Source organism: Salvelinus alpinus, chromosome 15 (assembly GCF_045679555.1).
Source record: "Salvelinus alpinus chromosome 15, SLU_Salpinus.1, whole genome shotgun sequence".
NCBI lineage: Eukaryota > Metazoa > Chordata > Actinopteri > Salmoniformes > Salmonidae > Salvelinus > Salvelinus alpinus.
In genome coordinates, this window is record NC_092100.1 from 20,236,420 (window position 1) to 20,257,208 (window position 20,789).

At 42.0% G+C, this 20,789-nt stretch overlaps 1 protein-coding gene across 1 annotated transcript in view; it reads right to left on the reverse strand.

Moving 5' to 3' along the window:
• Positions 1-16,197: 16,197 nt before the first annotated feature.
• The window catches only part of LOC139539652 (AP-1 complex subunit mu-1-like), a 35,889-nt gene continuing 31,297 nt past the window's right edge, over positions 16,198-20,789 (reverse strand). Inside the window, exon 12 of the mRNA XM_071342798.1 lies at positions 16,198-17,654. Within this exon, the coding sequence (XP_071198899.1) occupies positions 17,632-17,654 (23 nt within the window). The 3' untranslated portion in view covers positions 16,198-17,631. The remainder of the gene's footprint in view (positions 17,655-20,789) is intronic.

Genomic DNA, 20,789 nt, shown 5'->3' on the forward strand with positions numbered 1-20,789 from the left:
TAGTGTCCACATCATAGCTGTTGTAGGACAGACTAGTGTCCACATTATAGCTGTTGTAGGACAGACTAGTGTGTCCACATTATAGCTGTTGTAGGACAGACTAGTGTCCACATTATAGCTGTTGTAGGACAGACTAGTGTCCACATTATAGCTGTTGTAGGACAGGCTAGTGTCCACATTATAGCTGTTGTAGTACAGGCTAGTGTGTCCACAATATAGCTGTTGTAAGACAGACTAGTGTCCACATTATAGCTGTTGTAGTACAGTGTCCACATTATAGCTGTTGTAGGACAGACTAGTGTGTCCACATTAAAGCTGTTGTAGGACAGACTAGTGTGTCCACATTATAGCTGTTGTAGGACAGTGTCCACATTATAGCTATTGTAGGACAGACTAGTAGGACAGACTAGTGTGACCACATTAAAGCTGTTGTAGGACCAGCTAGTGTGTCTACATTATAGCTGTTGTAGGACAGACTAGTGTCAACATTACAGCTGTTGTAGGACAGACTAGTGTCCACATTATAGCTGTTGTAGGACAGGCTAGTGTGTACACATTATAGCTGTTGTAGGACAGACTAGTGTGTCCACATTATAGCTGTTGTAGGACAGACTAGTGTCCACATTATAGCTGTTGTAGGACAGACTAGTCTCCACATTAAAGCTGTTGTAGGACATTGTCCACATTATAGCTGTTGTAGGACAGACTAGTGTGTTAACATTATAGCTGTTGTAGGACAGGCTAGTGTGTCCACATTATAGCTGTTGTAGGACAGACTGGTGTGTCCACATTATAGCTGTTGTAGGACAGACTAGTGTGTCCACATTATAGCTGTTGTAGGACAGACTGGTATGTCCACATTATAGCTGTTGTAGGACAGTGTCCACATTATAGCTGTTGTAGGACAGACTAGTGTGTCCACATTATAACTGTTGTAGGACAGACTGGTATGTCCACATTATAGCTGTTGTAGGACAGACTAGTGTGTCTAAATTATATCTGTTGTAGGACAGACTAGTGTAAACATTATAGTTGTTGTAGGACAGTGTCCACATTATAGCTGTTGTAGTACAGACTAGTGTGTTAACATTATAGCTGTTGTAGGACAGGCTAGTGTGTCAACATTATAGATGTTGTAGGACAGACTAGTGTCCACATTATAGCTGTTGTAGGACAGACTAGTGTTCACATTATAGCTGTTGTAGGACATTGTCCACATTATAGCTGTTGTAGTACAGGCTAGTGTGTCCACAATATAGCTCTTGTAGGACTGACTAGTCTCCACATTAAAGCTGTTGTAGGACATTGTCCACATTATAGCTGTTGTAGGACAGACTAGTGTGTCCACATTATAGCTGTTGTAGGACAGACTGGTATGTCCACATTATAGCTGTTGTAGGACAGCTTCCACATTATAGCTGTTGTAGGACAAACTAGTGTGTCCACATTATAGCTGTTGTAGGACAGACTGGTATGTCCACATTATAGCTGTTGTAGGACAGACTAGTGTGTCTAAATTATATCTGTTGTAGGACAGACTAGTGTAAACATTATAGTTGTTGTAGGACAGTGTCCACATTATAGCTGTTGTAGTACAGACTAGTGTGTTAACATTATAGCTGTTGTAGGACAGGCTAGTGTGTCAACATTATAGATGTTGTAGGACAGACTAGTGTCCACATTATAGCTGTTGTAGGACAGACTAGTGTCCACATTATAGCTGTTGTAGGACAGACTAGTGTCCACATTATAGCTGTTGTAGGACAGTGTCCACATTATAGCTGTTGTAGGACAGTGTCCACATTATAGCTGTTGTAGGACAGACTAGTGTCCACATCATAGCTGTTGTAGGACAGACTAGTGTCCACATTATAGCTGTTGTAGGACAGACTAGTGTGTCCACATTATAGCTGTTGTAGGACAGACTAGTGTCCACATTATAGCTGTTGTAGGACAGACTAGTGTCCACATTATAGCTGTTGTAGGACAGGCTAGTGTCCACATTATAGCTGTTGTAGTACAGGCTAGTGTGTCCACAATATAGCTGTTGTAAGACAGACTAGTGTCCACATTATAGCTGTTGTAGTACAGTGTCCACATTATAGCTGTTGTAGGACAGACTAGTGTGTCCACATTAAAGCTGTTGTAGGACAGACTAGTGTGTCCACATTATAGCTGTTGTAGGACAGTGTCCACATTATAGCTATTGTAGGACAGACTAGTAGGACAGACTAGTGTGACCACATTAAAGCTGTTGTAGGACCAGCTAGTGTGTCTACATTATAGCTGTTGTAGGACAGACTAGTGTCAACATTACAGCTGTTGTAGGACAGACTAGTGTCCACATTATAGCTGTTGTAGGACAGACTAGTGTCCATATTATAGCTGTTGTAGGACAGGCTAGTGTGTCCACAATATAGCTGTTGTAGGACAGACTAGTGTCCACATTATAGCTGTTGTAGGACAGTGTCCACATTATAGCTGTTGTAGGACAGTGTCCACATTATAGCTGTTGTAGGACAGACTAGTGTCCACATCATAGCTGTTGTAGGACAGACTAGTGTCCACATTATAGCTGTTGTAGGACAGACTAGTGTGTCCACATTATAGCTGTTGTAGGACAGACTAGTGTCCACATTATAGCTGTTGTAGGACAGGCTAGTGTCCACATTATAGCTGTTGTAGTACAGGCTAGTGTGTCCACAATATAGCTGTTGTAAGACAGACTAGTGTCCACATTATAGCTGTTGTAGTACAGTGTCCACATTATAGCTGTTGTAGGACAGACTAGTGTGTCCACATTAAAGCTGTTGTAGGACAGACTAGTGTGTCCACATTATAGCTGTTGTAGGACAGTGTCCACATTATAGCTATTGTAGGACAGACTAGTAGGACAGACTAGTGTGACCACATTAAAGCTGTTGTAGGACCAGCTAGTGTGTCTACATTATAGCTGTTGTAGGACAGACTAGTGTCAACATTACAGCTGTTGTAGGACAGACTAGTGTCCACATTATAGCTGTTGTAGGACAGACTAGTGTCCATATTATAGCTGTTGTAGGACAGGCTAGTGTGTCCACAATATAGCTGTTGTAGGACAGACTAGTGTCCACATTATAGCTGTTGTAGGACAGTGTCCACATTATAGCTGTTGTAGGACAGTGTCCACATTATAGCTGTTGTAGGACAGACTAGTGTCCACATCATAGCTGTTGTAGGACAGACTAGTGTCCACATTATAGCTGTTGTAGGACAGACTAGTGTGTCCACATTATAGCTGTTGTAGGACAGACTAGTGTCCACATTATAGCTGTTGTAGGACAGACTAGTGTCCACATTATAGCTGTTGTAGGACAGGCTAGTGTCCACATTATAGCTGTTGTAGTACAGGCTAGTGTGTCCACAATATAGCTGTTGTAGGAGAGACTAGTGTGTCCACATTATAGCTGTTGTAGGACAGACTAGTGTCCACATTATAGCTGTTGTAGGACAGACTAGTCTCCACATTAAAGCTGTTGTAGGACATTGTCCACATTATAGCTGTTGTAGGACAGACTAGTGTGTTAACATTATAGCTGTTGTAGGACAGGCTAGTGTGTCCACATTATAGCTGTTGTAGGACAGACTGGTGTGTCCACATTATAGCTGTTGTAGGACAGACTAGTGTGTCCACATTATAGCTGTTGTAGGACAGACTGGTATGTCCACATTATAGCTGTTGTAGGACAGCTTCCACATTATAGCTGTTGTAGGACAAACTAGTGTGTCCACATTATAGCTGTTGTAGGACAGACTGGTATGTCCACATTATAGCTGTTGTAGGACAGACTAGTGTGTCTAAATTATATCTGTTGTAGGACAGACTAGTGTAAACATTATAGTTGTTGTAGGACAGTGTCCACATTATAGCTGTTGTAGTACAGACTAGTGTGTTAACATTATAGCTGTTGTAGGACAGGCTAGTGTGTCAACATTATAGATGTTGTAGGACAGACTAGTGTCCACATTATAGCTGTTGTAGGACAGACTAGTGTCCACATTATAGCTGTTGTAGGACAGACTAGTGTCCACATTATAGCTGTTGTAGGACAGTGTCCACATTATAGCTGTTGTAGGACAGTGTCCACATTATAGCTGTTGTAGGACAGACTAGTGTCCACATCATAGCTGTTGTAGGACAGACTAGTGTCCACATTATAGCTGTTGTAGGACAGACTAGTGTGTCCACATTATAGCTGTTGTAGGACAGACTAGTGTCCACATTATAGCTGTTGTAGGACAGACTAGTGTCCACATTATAGCTGTTGTAGGACAGGCTAGTGTCCACATTATAGCTGTTGTAGTACAGGCTAGTGTGTCCACAATATAGCTGTTGTAAGACAGACTAGTGTCCACATTATAGCTGTTGTAGTACAGTGTCCACATTATAGCTGTTGTAGGACAGACTAGTGTGTCCACATTAAAGCTGTTGTAGGACAGACTAGTGTGTCCACATTATAGCTGTTGTAGGACAGTGTCCACATTATAGCTATTGTAGGACAGACTAGTAGGACAGACTAGTGTGACCACATTAAAGCTGTTGTAGGACCAGCTAGTGTGTCTACATTATAGCTGTTGTAGGACAGACTAGTGTCAACATTACAGCTGTTGTAGGACAGACTAGTGTCCACATTATAGCTGTTGTAGGACAGGCTAGTGTGTACACATTATAGCTGTTGTAGGACAGACTAGTATGTCCACATTATAGCTGTTGTAGGACAGACTAGTGTCCACATTATAGCTGTTGTAGGACAGACTAGTCTCCACATTAAAGCTGTTGTAGGACATTGTCCACATTATAGCTGTTGTAGGACAGACTAGTGTGTTAACATTATAGCTGTTGTAGGACAGGCTAGTGTGTCCACATTATAGCTGTTGTAGGACAGACTGGTGTGTCCACATTATAGCTGTTGTAGGACAGACTAGTGTGTCCACATTATAGCTGTTGTAGGACAGACTGGTATGTCCACATTATAGCTGTTGTAGGACAGTGTCCACATTATAGCTGTTGTAGGACAGACTAGTGTGTCCACATTATAACTGTTGTAGGACAGACTGGTATGTCCACATTATAGCTGTTGTAGGACAGACTAGTGTGTCTAAATTATATCTGTTGTAGGACAGACTAGTGTAAACATTATAGTTGTTGTAGGACAGTGTCCACATTATAGCTGTTGTAGTACAGACTAGTGTGTTAACATTATAGCTGTTGTAGGACAGGCTAGTGTGTCAACATTATAGATGTTGTAGGACAGACTAGTGTCCACATTATAGCTGTTGTAGGACAGACTAGTGTTCACATTATAGCTGTTGTAGGACATTGTCCACATTATAGCTGTTGTAGTACAGGCTAGTGTGTCCACAATATAGCTCTTGTAGGACTGACTAGTCTCCACATTAAAGCTGTTGTAGGACATTGTCCACATTATAGCTGTTGTAGGACAGACTAGTGTGTCCACATTATAGCTGTTGTAGTACAGGCTAGTGTGTCTACATTATAGCTGTTGTAGGACAGACTAGTGTCCACATTATAGCTGTTGTAGGACAGACTAGTATCCACATTATAGCTGTTGTAGGACAGTGTCCACATTATAACTGTTGTAGGGCAGACAAGTGTCCACAATATAGCTGTTGTAGGACAGACTAGTGTCCACATTATAGCTGTTGTATGACAGGCTAGTGTGTCCACAATATAGCTGTTGTAGGACAGACTAGTGTCCACATTATAGCTGTTGTAGGACAGACTAGTGTGTCCACAATATAGCTGTTGTAGGACAGACTAGTGTCCATATATAGCTGTTGTAGGACAGTGTCCACATTATAGCTGTTGTAGGACAGACTAGTGTCCATATATAGCTGTTGTAGGACAGTGTCCACATTATAGCTGTTGTAGGACAGACTAGTGTGTCCACATTATAGCTGTTGTAGGACAGACTGGTATGTCCACATTATAGCTGTTGTAGGACAGTGTCCACATTATAGCTGTTGTAGGACAGACTAGTGTGTCTACATTATAGCTGTTGTAGGACAGACTAGTGTCCATATATAGCTGTTGTAGGACAGTGTCCACATTATAGCTGTTGTAGGACAGACTAGTGTGTCCACATTATAGCTGTTGTAGGACAGACTGGTATGTCCACATTATAGCTGTTGTAGGACAGTGTCCACATTATAGCTGTTGTAGGACAGACTAGTGTGTCCACATTATAGCTGTTGTAGGACAGACTGGTATGTCCACATTATAGCTGTTGTAGGACAGTGTCCACATCATAGCTGTTGTAGTACAGACTAGTGTGTTAACATTATAGCTGTTGTAGGACAGACTAGTGTGTCTACATTTTAGCTGTTGTAGGACAGACTAGTGTCCACATTATAGCCTTTGTAGGACAGACTAGTGTCCACATTATAGCTGTTGTAGGACAGGCTAGTGTGTCTACATTATAGCTGTTGTAGGGCAGACTAGTGTCCACATTATAGCTGTTGTAGGACAGTTTCCACATTATAGCTGTTGTAGGACAGTGTCCACATTATAGCTGTTGTAGGACAGACTAGTGTGTCTACATTATAGCTGTTGTAGGACAGACTAGTGTGTCTACATTATAGCTGTTGTAGGACAGACTAGTGTCAACATTACAGCTGTTGTAGGACAGACTAGTGTCCACATTATAGCTGTTGTAGGACAGGCTAGTGTGTACACATTATAGCTGTTGTAGGACAGACTAGTGTGTCCACATTATAGCTGTTGTAGGACAGACTAGTGTCCACATTATAGCTGTTGTAGGACAGACTAGTCTCCACATTAAAGCTGTTGTAGGACATTGTCCACATTATAGCTGTTGTAGGACAGACTAGTGTGTTAACATTATAGCTGTTGTAGGACAGGCTAGTGTGTCCACATTATAGCTGTTGTAGGACAGACTGGTGTGTCCACATTATAGCTGTTGTAGGACAGACTAGTGTGTCCACATTATAGCTGTTGTAGGACAGACTGGTATGTCCACATTATAGCTGTTGTAGGACAGTGTCCACATTATAGCTGTTGTAGGACAGACTAGTGTGTCCACATTATAACTGTTGTAGGACAGACTGGTATGTCCACATTATAGCTGTTGTAGGACAGACTAGTGTGTCTAAATTATATCTGTTGTAGGACAGACTAGTGTAAACATTATAGTTGTTGTAGGACAGTGTCCACATTATAGCTGTTGTAGTACAGACTAGTGTGTTAACATTATAGCTGTTGTAGGACAGGCTAGTGTGTCAACATTATAGATGTTGTAGGACAGACTAGTGTCCACATTATAGCTGTTGTAGGACAGACTAGTGTTCACATTATAGCTGTTGTAGGACAGTGTCCACATTATAACTGTTGTAGGGCAGACAAGTGTCCACAATATAGCTGTTGTAGGACAGACTAGTGTCCACATTATAGCTGTTGTATGACAGGCTAGTGTGTCCACAATATAGCTGTTGTAGGACAGACTAGTGTCCACATTATAGCTGTTGTAGGACAGACTAGTGTGTCCACAATATAGCTGTTGTAGGACAGACTAGTGTCCATATATAGCTGTTGTAGGACAGTGTCCACATTATAGCTGTTGTAGGACAGACTAGTGTCCATATATAGCTGTTGTAGGACAGTGTCCACATTATAGCTGTTGTAGGACAGACTAGTGTGTCCACATTATAGCTGTTGTAGGACAGACTGGTATGTCCACATTATAGCTGTTGTAGGACAGTGTCCACATTATAGCTGTTGTAGGACAGACTAGTGTGTCTACATTATAGCTGTTGTAGGACAGACTAGTGTCCATATATAGCTGTTGTAGGACAGTGTCCACATTATAGCTGTTGTAGGACAGACTAGTGTGTCCACATTATAGCTGTTGTAGGACAGACTGGTATGTCCACATTATAGCTGTTGTAGGACAGTGTCCACATCATAGCTGTTGTAGTACAGACTAGTGTGTTAACATTATAGCTGTTGTAGGACAGACTAGTGTGTCTACATTTTAGCTGTTGTAGGACAGACTAGTGTCCACATTATAGCCTTTGTAGGACAGACTAGTGTCCACATTATAGCTGTTGTAGGACAGGCTAGTGTGTCTACATTATAGCTGTTGTAGGGCAGACTAGTGTCCACATTATAGCTGTTGTAGGACAGTTTCCACATTATAGCTGTTGTAGGACAGTGTCCACATTATAGCTGTTGTAGGACAGACTAGTGTGTCTACATTATAGCTGTTGTAGGACAGACTAGTGTGTCTACATTATAGCTGTTGTAGGACAGACTAGTGTGTCCACATTATAGCTGGTGTAGGACAGACTAGTGTGTCTACATCATAGCTGTGGACAGACTATCAGGATTCCATCAAATCAAATCTTTACCGTGGATTCCCAAAATGGCCACAAAGAAGTTAAATGCAACATGTTGCTATTAATTTATGCCTAAGAGAGTGTTTTTTTAAAGAGCCCAGCAAGTGAGGACTTCACTTGTGCCCATGCCTGTACGCTCCTCCTTGCTCCTATATAATTCCATATGAACATGCCATATAACAGTGGAATGGAATCCAGATGGACTATTTATTGAATGTTATTACTGGCATTTTCAGTATATTACAGTTTCTGTAAATCTTTCACCCACTCTCTCCCCTAAAGTATAAAGGCCTCAGTCTTCAGTCCTTGTAAATGGAGCATCAGCCTTTATTTGGTGATCTGAGCATCAACACACTCCTACATCCATCACTCCATTTGAGAGACAAATCACTGAAATTAGATTTCCAATGCCCCCCCCCACCCCCGCTCCCTCTTTATTTCTGTGTACTGTATAGATCTTCCTTTTTCTCCCTCGTTTTCTGTTCTGTTGTACTGTAAAGTATTCACATTTACATAGGGCTGGGCGGTACACTCCCACATCATTCAACAAAGTCTCATAAAGAGAAATAAGGAGCCAACTGGTGAAGGCTTTAATGCAGCACCATGTGCATTACCATTTAACAATAAACACCTTGTATTGAACATCCACTTTGAAGCTTCCTTTGCAGATCCAGTAGTAGTAGCCTAATTACCACAGGCATACTGGGGAGAGCCACTGAAATAAGGTGATAGCACAGCAGTCTGGAGATGTGTCTGTCTGAGAGCCACCGCCATTCATACTAAACAAGTGCTCTGCCTTCCTTCTGCTCTGTCTGATAGGTAAACACTGAAGGATTCAGTATTATCAAGCCCGAAACCCAGTCTAATACTAGGTTAAAAAATCTTTGTTATATGTGAATACATGTTTGATCCCACTGTTTTTGCATGCATTAACAACAGGTTGTATTGTATGGTGATGTTTTTTTATAAGCTTCTTTCATGCATTTATACAATGCAACAATTCAGTGCATTCAATGCACTCAGTCATGAAGTTGTATTTGTTTACCAAAAAACAAAAGCAGGTGGAAGTCATTCTTAACTTCAATATAGAGGCCTTGAGACCAGTAGAGCCCATTGTTTGAAATGCTGCTTACTGTACTTGGATGTGCTGCTTACCGTACATGGAGGTGCACTTGATTACCTCACAAACTAACACACATGGCCTACTACAGGACTAAGGTCTGGGAACACCTGAACACAATGTATGTCCCATTGTCCTATTTGTGTGTGTGTTTGTGTGTGTTGGGGAATGAACCTAGCTGAGTCAGGCCCCATGCTTCCCAGTCTGATCCCCTCTTTGAATCACTTCCTTCTCCACATTCCAGGGCTTTTTCCCAAAATGCTGCTTTCTGTGACTCAGGACATAACCTCACAGTTGCCCAGGCTGGAGCTGCAGCATTCACACAGTCACAAACCCCCCACAAACCAACCATGTGTAACATAGGTTTCAAGGGCAGACTGGCTGGCCCTGTCCAGCTTTCAACACATAGGGACAGCATCGGACTCTCTATCTCTCTGTGTGCGTGTGGGTGTGTTGACAGGTAAAACAGCCTGCCACTTCCTGGTCCATGAGAATGCAAATCAGACCCCTTGTTTGCAGGCAATTATTTGTTTTATCCTTCATACACAGCCAACCATACACTGGCAGCCTTTGGTTTATAGGCAATGTTGTTGTGTTTTGTTGTTACATTGTATCAGTGGAAAGGGGGAGGAGACACAAAAATATATTTATATTTATTTTTTACACACAAAAAAAAAAAAACACACACACACAAACAATTACATCTACTCTGGCCAGACCCGCATGCTCACACTTCCGTCCCTGGTGCTTGTATTATTGTTTGCCACATGGTCTTAAACTGTAACAATTCGGGTGCATCCTTTTTCCCACATTTTGTCACGTTACAGCCTTACTCAAAAATGTATTAAATGTTTTTCTCATCAATCTACACACAATATCCCATAATGACAAAGCAAAAACAGGCTTACACATTTTTGCAAATGTATTAAAAATTAAAAACATGAATACCTTATTTGCATAAGTATTCAGACCCTTTGCTATGATACTCGAAATTGAGCTCAGGTGCATCCTGTTTCCATTGAGCATCCTTGAGATTTTTCTACAACTTGATTGGAGTCCACCTGTGGTAAATTCAACTGATTGGACATGATTTGGAAAGGCACACACCTGTCTATATAAAGGTCCCACAGTTGTCAGAGCAAAAAACCAAGCCACGAGGTCGAAGGAATTGTCTGTAGAGCTCCGAGACAGGATTGTGTCGATGCACAGATCTGGGGAAGGGTACCAATAAATGTCTGCAGCATTGAAGGTCCCCAAGAACACAGTGGCCTCCATCATTCTTAAATGGAAGAAGTTTGGAACCACCAAGACTCTTCCTTTAACTGGCCGCCTGGCCAAACTGAGCAATCGGGGGAGAAGGGCCTTGGTCAGGGAGGTGACAAAGAACCCAATGGTCACTCTGAGCTCCTCTGTGGAGATGGGAGAACCTTCCAGAAGAACAACCATCTCTGCAGCACTCTACCAATCAGGCCTTTATGGTAGTGTCCAGACAGAAACTACTCCTCAGTGAAATGGACTTGACAGCCCGTTTGGAATTTGCCAAGAGGCACCTAAAGAAAGACTCTCAAACCATGAGAAACAAGATTCTCTGGCCAGATGAAACCAAGATTCAAGTCTTTGGCCTGAATGCCAAGTGACATGTCTGGAGGAAACCTGGCACCATCCCTCCGGTGAAGCCTGGTGGTGGCAGCATCATGCTGTGGGGGTGTTTTTCAGCAGAAGGGACTGGGAGACGAGTCAGGAGTCAGGCATAGATGAACGGAGCAAAGTACAGAGAGATCCTTGATGAAAACCTGCTCCAGAGTGCTCAGGACCTGACTGGGGTGAAAGTTCACCTTCCAACAGGACAACGACCCTAAGCACAAAGCCAAGACAATGCAGGAGTGGCTTCGGGACAAGTCTCTGAATGTCCTTGAGTGGCACAGCCAGAGCCCGGACTTGAACCCGATTGAACATCTCTGGAGAGACCTGAAAATAGCTGTGCAACGCTCCCCATCCAATCTGACAGAGTTTGAGAGGATCTGTAGAGAAGAATGGGAGAAACTCCCCAAATACAGTTGTGCCAAGCTTGTAGCTTCATACCCAAGAAGACTCAAGGCTGTAATTATTGCCAAAGGTGTTTCAACACAGTACTGAGTAAAGGTATTGAACATCTCTGGAGAGATGTTGATATGATGGCGCCGGTGGGTAGGGCCGTCTTATCGGCCCTCAACCAATCCTGCTATTTTGTTTGTAACTTGTTTTGTACATCATGTTGCTGCTAGCGTCTCCAATTACTGAAAATAGCTTCTAAACATCAGAACTGGGATTTCTCACCTCAAACTGGATGAAGAGTTTTTCTTCAATGAGTCGGAACGCGAGGGATATACTGTTGACATCCGATCAGGCCTTGATCCCCATGATTCGCTGGAGAAGGAAACGTAGATTGAGGCAAAAGATCAGGGTGCCTTGTGAAGACCAGGCGACGAGTGGCGAATCTGCCCTTGCCCTCCGTTCTGCTAGCTAACATTCAATCGCTAGAAAATAAATGGGACGAACTGAAAGCACGTACAGTGGGGAGAACAAGTATTTGATACACTGCCGATTTTGCAGGTTTTCCTACTTACAAAGCATGTAGAGGTCTGTAATTATTATCATAGGTACACTTCAACTATGAGAGACGGAATCTAAAACAAAAATCCAGAAAATCACATTGTATGATTTTTAAGTAATTAATTTGCATTTTATTGCATGACATAAGTATTTGATACATCAGAAAAGCAGAACTTAATATTTGGTACAGAAACCTTTGTTTGCAATTACAGAGATCATACGTTTCCTGTAGTTCTTGACTAGGTTTGCACACACTGCAGCAGGGATTTTGGCCCACTCCTCCCTACAGATCTTCTCCAGATCCTTCAGGTTTCGGGGCTGTCGCTGGGCAATACGGACTTTCAGCTCCCTCCAAAGATTTTCTATTGGGTTCAGGTCTGGAGACTGGCTAGGCCACTCCAGGACCTTGAGATGCTTCTTACGGAGCCACTCCTTAGTTGCCATGGCTGTGTGCTTCGTGTCGTTGTCATGCTGGAAGACCCAGCCACGACCCATCTTCAATGCTCTTACTGAGGGAAGGAGGTTGTTGGCCAAGATCTCGCGATACATGGCCCCATCCATCCTCCCCTCAATACGGTGCAGTCGTCCTGTCCCCTTTGCAGAAAAGCATCCCCAAAGAATGATGTTTCCACCTCCATGCTTCACGGTTGGGATGGTGTTCTTGGGGTTGTACTCATACTTCTTCTTCCTCCAAACACGGCGAGTGGAGTTAGACCAAAAAGCTCTATTTTTGTCTCATCAGACCACATGACCTTCTCCCATTCCTCCTCTGGATCATCCAGATGGTCATTGGCAAACTTCAGACAGGCCTGGACATGCACTGGCTTAAGCAGGGGGACCTTGCGTGCGCTGCAGGATTTTAATCCATGACGGCGTAGTGTGTTACTAATGGTTTTCTTTGAGACTGTGGTCCCAGCTCTCTTCAGGTCATTGACCAGGTCCTGCCGTGTAGTTCTGGGCTGATCCCTCACCTTCCTCATGATCATTGATGCCCCACGAGGTGAAATCTTGCATGGAGCCCCAGACCGAGGGTGATTGACCGTCATCTTGAACTTCTTCCATTTTCTAATAATTGCGCCAACAGTTGTTTCCTTCTCACCAAGCTGCTTGCCTATTGTCCTGTAGCCCATCCCAGCCTTGTGCAGGTCTACAATTTTATCCCTGATGTCCTTACACAGCTCTCTGGTCTTGGCCATTGTGGAGAGGTTGGAATCTGTTTGATTGTGTGTGGACAGGTGTCTTTTATACAGGTAACGAGTTCAAACAGGTGCAGTTAATACAGGTAATGAGTGGAGAACAGGAGGGCTTCTTAAAGAAAAACTAACAGGTCTGTGAGAGCCGGAATTCTTACTGGTTGGTAGGTGATCAAATACTTATGTCATGCAATAAAATGCTAATTAATTATTTAAAAATCATACAATGTGATTTTCTGGATTTTTGTTTTAGATTCCGTCTCTCACAGTTGAAGTGTACCTATGATAAAAATTACAGACCTCTACATGCTTTGTAAGTAGGAAAACCTGCAAAATCGGCAGTGTATCAAATACTTGTTCTCCCCACTGTATATCCCACCAACCGGACAATAAAAACTGTAATATTTTATGCTTCACCGAGTTGTGGATGAATGGCGACATTAAGACCATAGAGATGGTGTGTTATACACTCCATCGGCAAGACAGAACAGCAGCTTCTGGTAAGACATGGGGCGGTGGCCTACGCATTTATGTAAACAACAGTTGGTGCACGATATCTAAGGAAGTCTCAATGTTTTGCTCGCCTGAGGTGGAGTATCTTAACTAGCCACTTTAAACAATGCCACTTTATTTAATGTTTACATACCCTACATTACTCATCTCATATGTATATACTGTACTCTATACCATCTACTGCATCTTGCCTATGCCGTTCGGCCATCACTCATTCAATATTCTTTTGTACATATTATTATTCATTCCTTTACACTTGTGTGTATAAGGTAGTTGTTGTGAAATTGTTAGGCTAGATTACTTGTTAAATATTACTGCATGGTCGGAACTAGAAGCACAAGCATTTCGCTACACTCGCATTAACATCTGCTAACCATGTGTATGTGACAAATCAAATTTGATTTGAAATTCTAGACAACCTCTGCTCCACATACAGATGCGTACAAAGCTCTCCCTCGCCCTCCATTTGGCAAATCTGACCATAACTCTATCCTCCTGATTCCTGCTTATGAGCAAAAATTAAAGCAGGAAGCTTTAAAAAAGTGGTCAGATGAAGCAGATGCTAAACTACAGGACTATTTTGCTAGCACAGAATGGAATATGTTCCGGAATTCTTTCGATGGCATTGAGGAGTACACAACATCAGTCACTGGCTTTATCAATAAGTGGATTGAGGACGTCGTCCCCACAGTGACTGTACGTACATACCCCAACCAGAAGCCATGGGTTACAGGCAACATTCGCACTAAGCTAAAGGGTAGAGCTGCCGCTTTCAAGGATTGGGACTCTAACCCGGAAGTTTATAAGAAATCCCGCTATGCCCTCTGATGAACCAACAAACAGCCAAAGCATCAATACAGGACTAAGATCGAATCATGCTACACCGGCTCCGACGCTCGTCGGATGTTGCAGGGCTTGCAAACTCTTACAGATTACAAAAGGGAAGCACATCCGAGAGCTGTCCAGTGACACGAGCCTACCAGACGAGCTAAATAACTTCTATGCTCACTTCAAGGCAAGTAACACTGAAACATGCATGAGAGCATCAACAGTTCCGGATGACTGTGTGATCACGCTCTCCGCAGCCGATGTAAGACCATTAAACAAGTTAACATTCACAAGGCCGCTGGGCCAGACGGATTACCAGGACGTGTTCTCTAACATTTTAAACCTCTCCCTGCCTGAGTCTGTAATACCAACATGTTTCAAGCAGACCGCCATAGTCCCTGTGCCCAAGGACACTAAGGTAACCTGCCTAAATGACTACCGACCCGTAACACTCATGTCTGTAGCCATGAAATGCTTTGAAAGGCTGGTCATGGCTCACATCACTACCATTATCCAAGAAACGCTAGACCCACTCCAATTTTCATACCGCACCAACAGATCCACAGATGATACAATCTCTATTGCACTCCACACTTCCCTTTCCCACCTGGACCCTGATCTCCTTTCCCCCGTGCCCTCAAGAAAGTTGACTTTGGTCTGAGAATTCCAGTTTACATATGACCATGCGAGGGTATTTAGCGTTCTTCTGCTTCACGCCGATCTGATGGCATCACTCCAGATCCTCCAGTGATACATCCACGTCAAGCTCCTCTGATATCAGCTTGAATGGTCCCCTTTCCCCTCCATCTTCCAGTAGGGAGAATATTCTCACAATTTTTTCGCTTTTCTAGCTGATCCAGTTCATGTTCTGAAGTTTGAACCTTTGTTTCCAGAAGGCCAATTTTGTCTTATTTGTCCACGCGCCCGCCTTGTATATGCATATCTGAGACATATCCTCGAGGAGACACTTCTGTTGTGTAAAGGGCAGACCAGCTATGCAGAACTGGTCTTTGTATCACCATTATGATCTAAAGCTTATTAACTGATACAATGGCAGATTTGTTTTAGAGAGCGAGAAAGACTCACAGGCCTGCATGCTATTCACACCCCAGTGTTCTGCAGGGAGATACACCATTCTGGTCTGGAGCATGAGGAATGCACGCAACACAGCATCTAGACTCACTGACAATTCACTTTCTACTCTCCTCAGAGTTGTGATGTAACACAAATGGGCTGTAGTGATAGATATCCAATACCTGTTAGCATAAAACTATTCAATTTTGGAATACTTTGAAAATGCATCCTTCCTTCCACACTTTCTTGAAATTAATCATTGGTCGAACAAGTTTGGCTAGGTGAAAGCAGGGGTGTCACTATTTTGCATTCACAGATGCAGTCAAGTCAGATAAGTGATTACTTCAAAGGATGGATGCATTTTTAAAGTATTCAAATGTTGCCTAAACATGCTGCAGACAATGCAGTAGAAAGCCTGCAATGAAGTTGAAAATAGTTTAATACAAAATGAAACAGTCAAGCTCTTTTTGATAACTTTTATAGATGCTTGATTTTAAAGATATGGATAACAATACAGGCAAGTCAATACCACTGCTAAAAGAGGTTTCCTAATTTTAACTGATTGAAGGGTTCCTTGTGTCATAAGTATAAAGTAAGCAAAAGTTTGGTTGGATGATGAAGTACAACAAAATGTTCATTTTAAAAGATCAATTGGATGTGAACTGAAGGTATAAAAAAAAAAGTTGTCAAAATCGATGACACTTTCAGATACATTTTCTGCATATGCAAAAGCTCTGGCCACAACGGTGTTGTGATCAAAATGAATGGACAAGAAAGAGAGAAACCTCAAACTTACAACCACTCGGACTGTTGTCTCTGATTTGGACATAAACATCAGTTTACAGCAAACAAGACCATATAATTTTTATTTTATGAGGGAGAAAATATCTGATGGTCGGATCACTATAGGGATGTTTTTGCAAATTTGCGGTTTACAGCTTTTGGCCTAGTTTTTTTAGAACTTATTGACGCAACCATGGCAGTCAACTGTTAACACAAGTCATCTAAAAGATCTGCTAGCAATGTACAATACCATTTAATAGCTAGCTTCATTCAGAACGGTTTATAAAATGTTGCCTTCCATTGAGCATGTTGTATTCCACTGAATAATGTGAGGATAAGAAAACAAGAGATGAAAATGACAAAAATATAAAAATGTATCAACAGCTAATTAGCAACTTAATACATCCTAATAAACATTTAGGATTTGACTATTCACAGAGGTAATGGTGGCCTAAAGGAACTGCAATAAAAACTTGTGGCAAATATTTTATTATAGTTTGACCATTTTAAGTGCCCACTTTGATCTGCACAAATGTACCAATGCACCTTATTCTCATCATAACAGCCATACAGACTATGATGTCCGATGATTTCGGACCAGACAATATATTGAAGAGCTTTTTCAGCCTTGCATCAGGCTATCACTAAGTAATCAGGACAACCGATAAATGAAGAACGCAGTGTGTAAATTCACATTAAACTTCTTATAACACTTCACTGTTTCGTTGGTCACACTCAACTTGTAACACCTGAAATTGACCTTTAAAATATATGACCACATTGCAAGCAGGTGATTTAGATGGAAAAGGGGTAAGTAGAGTATCAACAATTGTATTGATTATTTGCAACTGACCTACTATAGAAATATCATACATCTCATAACTTTTAGAGCACAACTGGAACCAAATAAAAACGTATATTTAGAATTTTCAGAGGAATATAATTTTTGTATTATGGCACTAAACATGAAACAAACTTCAAACTTGAAAAGAAAACAAATGAAGTCAATTGACAACAAATGTCCATGAAAAAGGACTAGAAGTAATTACACATCCGTGACCAACAATGTTCCATCCATAGAAATATGGGCCCTTCCCTTTCCTGCTGCAGTTTCTATTGGGTTCGGAGCTGGTAATCTGGAAAAGAAAATGGAAACCAATATCATTAGTGACCAAATCGGTAACATCAATTTAGCCCACAGTCATACATGGATATTGACTGATATATAATACATCCGTTTGGCCATAAAAGCCAATGCTTAGAGAAGCCGTTTTCCTACCCTTCCACCTTAACCTCAAACACTCACAATGGAAAATAATTCATCAAAATGAATTGGTGTTTCAATATTATTCCTAGAGCCAAACAAAAGAAAACCGGATGTGTCTCTTGGGAGCTGGCTCCACCCATTGTAAAACTAACAGAGGACAAGTATGTATGAGACAACTGATTAAACCAGCAGAACCAGCTCAAGGATAAGTTTCCTTATTTTGGTTCCCTAAGACCAACGATACTGTGTAAGTAAGGAGATGTTGAGTTAAGTTTCTCTGGTGCTTTGCTTGGCAGTGTGAGTTGTAAACAAACATCTTAAATACACAGATTTACAATGGGAAGCACACAGCTGTGTCGAGTTTGGTTTCTCTGCTCAGGCCAAGTTCTGACTGCTTATCTGTTCAGGAATCTCAGAGTTTTGAGTAGAGGTGAGCATGAGATCCACACTCCCCCACCCACCTACACACTGGCTTGTGTACTGCTTTATGTTTGTGGACTTTGTGTGTCCTCTTACACGTCACAACGTGGGCAAGCACGCAGCATGGGCCGGATTTAACGAGATCAGTACCGTCTGTTAGTAGAAACCTCTCCAAAATCACTCTTTAGCCTAAGAAACAGCCTCAATGTATGTAATAAAACATTTTTTGAAAGAGTTTGTTATGGAAACAGTGTGATGTGTGGAACGTTAGACGTGGAGTGATGAAATGGTTTGCCCCCCAAGCCCAGCGTATCTGGTTTTCATTTGCCTTGAACCGTATCTGCTTTAAGAGCAATTAAGTGCAAAGGTTAAGGTGGAACAGTGTTTCAGTGGTTGCTAGGGGAACCAAGGGCACTTGGAACAATAGTGCCCGGAGCCCAATAGTATTGTTACGTGACGGGAGTTGACTTTGAAACACACTACTGACATATTTGTAATTTGTTTGTGACGGTGGTTGGAGAAATTCTGTGCCAAATTCAATAGTTATGAAGAGTCTAACACAGACGCCCACAAGTCCCTGCTACACACGCTTTAAATTTCACAACATGTTTACTTCTAGTGAAACTCAACGGTTCGCTTTCTAAATGTGGGGATTCATATTGTTAGTTTGAAATACTCTTTTCCATGTGCATAAAACTGAAGACTTTTTGACCCTTTCTAAACATTTAACAACTAATAGAACTAATAAACTTCAAAATAGTACTACTCGGTAATATGACATTTCTTAAAAAATGATACTTTTAACAGAACTCTAATCCAGTCTTCACATCAGTCTAAATAACTGACTCAGATGGATAAATTATTTTTAAAATTGTAGCAAGCACATGCCACGGGCTAGACAATGGTTCTACTGGTTTCCCCCCTTCTTAACCATCAAACACATGCTGGTTCCCTATATGGCGTTTGAGAGAAAACATTAAAAGGGGTAGAATAAGACAGCTTAAGTCTAGAACTACTTTGGCTGTGGTAATTGATAAGCTGTGTTTACAGGCCTTTACTGCCCGCTCATGGGAGATCTCTAATTTGGTCCTATGTGCCCCTCTCCCCAAAAACGTACGCACACAGTTCTTCTTGCGGAGATGGAGACAGTGCGTGGCTTTGCTGACTCAGGCTCCTGGCCATTGCACACTCACACAGGGACACGCAGATGATGTGCCATTCGCACGCCGTCGTCCACAACAAAGTGCTTGTCGGTGCAGGGGTGAAGCTAAACCACAGACCTGTGACCCCACAGCAACCGCCATCAACATGCCAATCAGGACCTAAGTCCACATCAAGGCCCCCAAGCCACTCTGCAAATCTGACAAGGATTTTCAATCAGCCTGAAGAAAACACTAGGCTGCCAAAGAGATCAGGGCCTCTAGTTGACTTCGGGCCACTGCTTTGTTGTTGTACAGTGAAGTGTATCACTTCCCCATAAAATAACACTGCTCCTCTTTTAAAGTAATATGAAACGTGGAATTTGAAGTACTTCGTCTTTCATTGTTTGATAACAGAGTGATATGTCATATAGGCTAGGCATAGGTCAATAATGATTCACTTCTTTCCCTTTGAAGTTGTAAATGTTAATGGATGAGGTTAATAAAACCACAGGGTGCCAAACTTAATATTAAGGATGTCTAAATACATTTGCTCTTTAAAATGAATACAGACTGAATCATCTGTCAGTTAAGGCTGCTAACGTTGCATCACTTTCTTGAACAAAAGAAAAGAAAATGGTTGTGTGGTAGCAGTCTGCGGTGGACACTGGCAAGGAAACAGTCTGGAAACGGGTGCCCAGTGTGGCAACTATAATCCAGAGCTCATCAAGATGATGCAAGTACTCAGATCAGGTGGCGTTGGCTTGTATTCATTTGGGCCGTTGGGGGTGAATGTGGACTTAAAACTTGGCACTGCCCAGAGTACATGAGGTGGCCTACATGAGATGGCCTACATGAGATGTCTTGTCTTCCCAGTTAATTACAAACACCTTCACACATAGTTTATAATTACACATCAGTGATCTCCTGTGTTGCTTGATTGCCGTGACAGCTTACATAAACACATTAAGTTAATCACAGGTTTGATGAACAATAAAGTTGGATTTAGTATTAATTAGGAACATAAACAAAAGCTCTAGTATTCTTTAAACTCTAAGTGGAACTAATGGAATACGCCACACATGCATGCACATGACAAATACAGATGCTTAGTATGGAAAAGGGTGGCTAGAACTTCCCTTTTGGTGAGATACAACAGTGCAGTATGCTGGCACCGTTCTTAAATATAATTTTTTATATCTGTGTCAAACTAAAGAATTGAAAGATTAATCTATATGCACAGTACATCTACTGTAAGTATTCAGCGATCCACTCACAGTTAAGGTCTAACCTCTCCAGTATGAAATCTATCACCCATACTTAAGACTTCAGACTCCAGCCACCCTAGTCATAGACTGTTCTCTCTGCTACCGCACAGCAAGCGGTACCGGAGCGCCAAGTCCAGGTCCAAGAGGCTTCTAAACAGCTTCTACCCCCAAGCCATA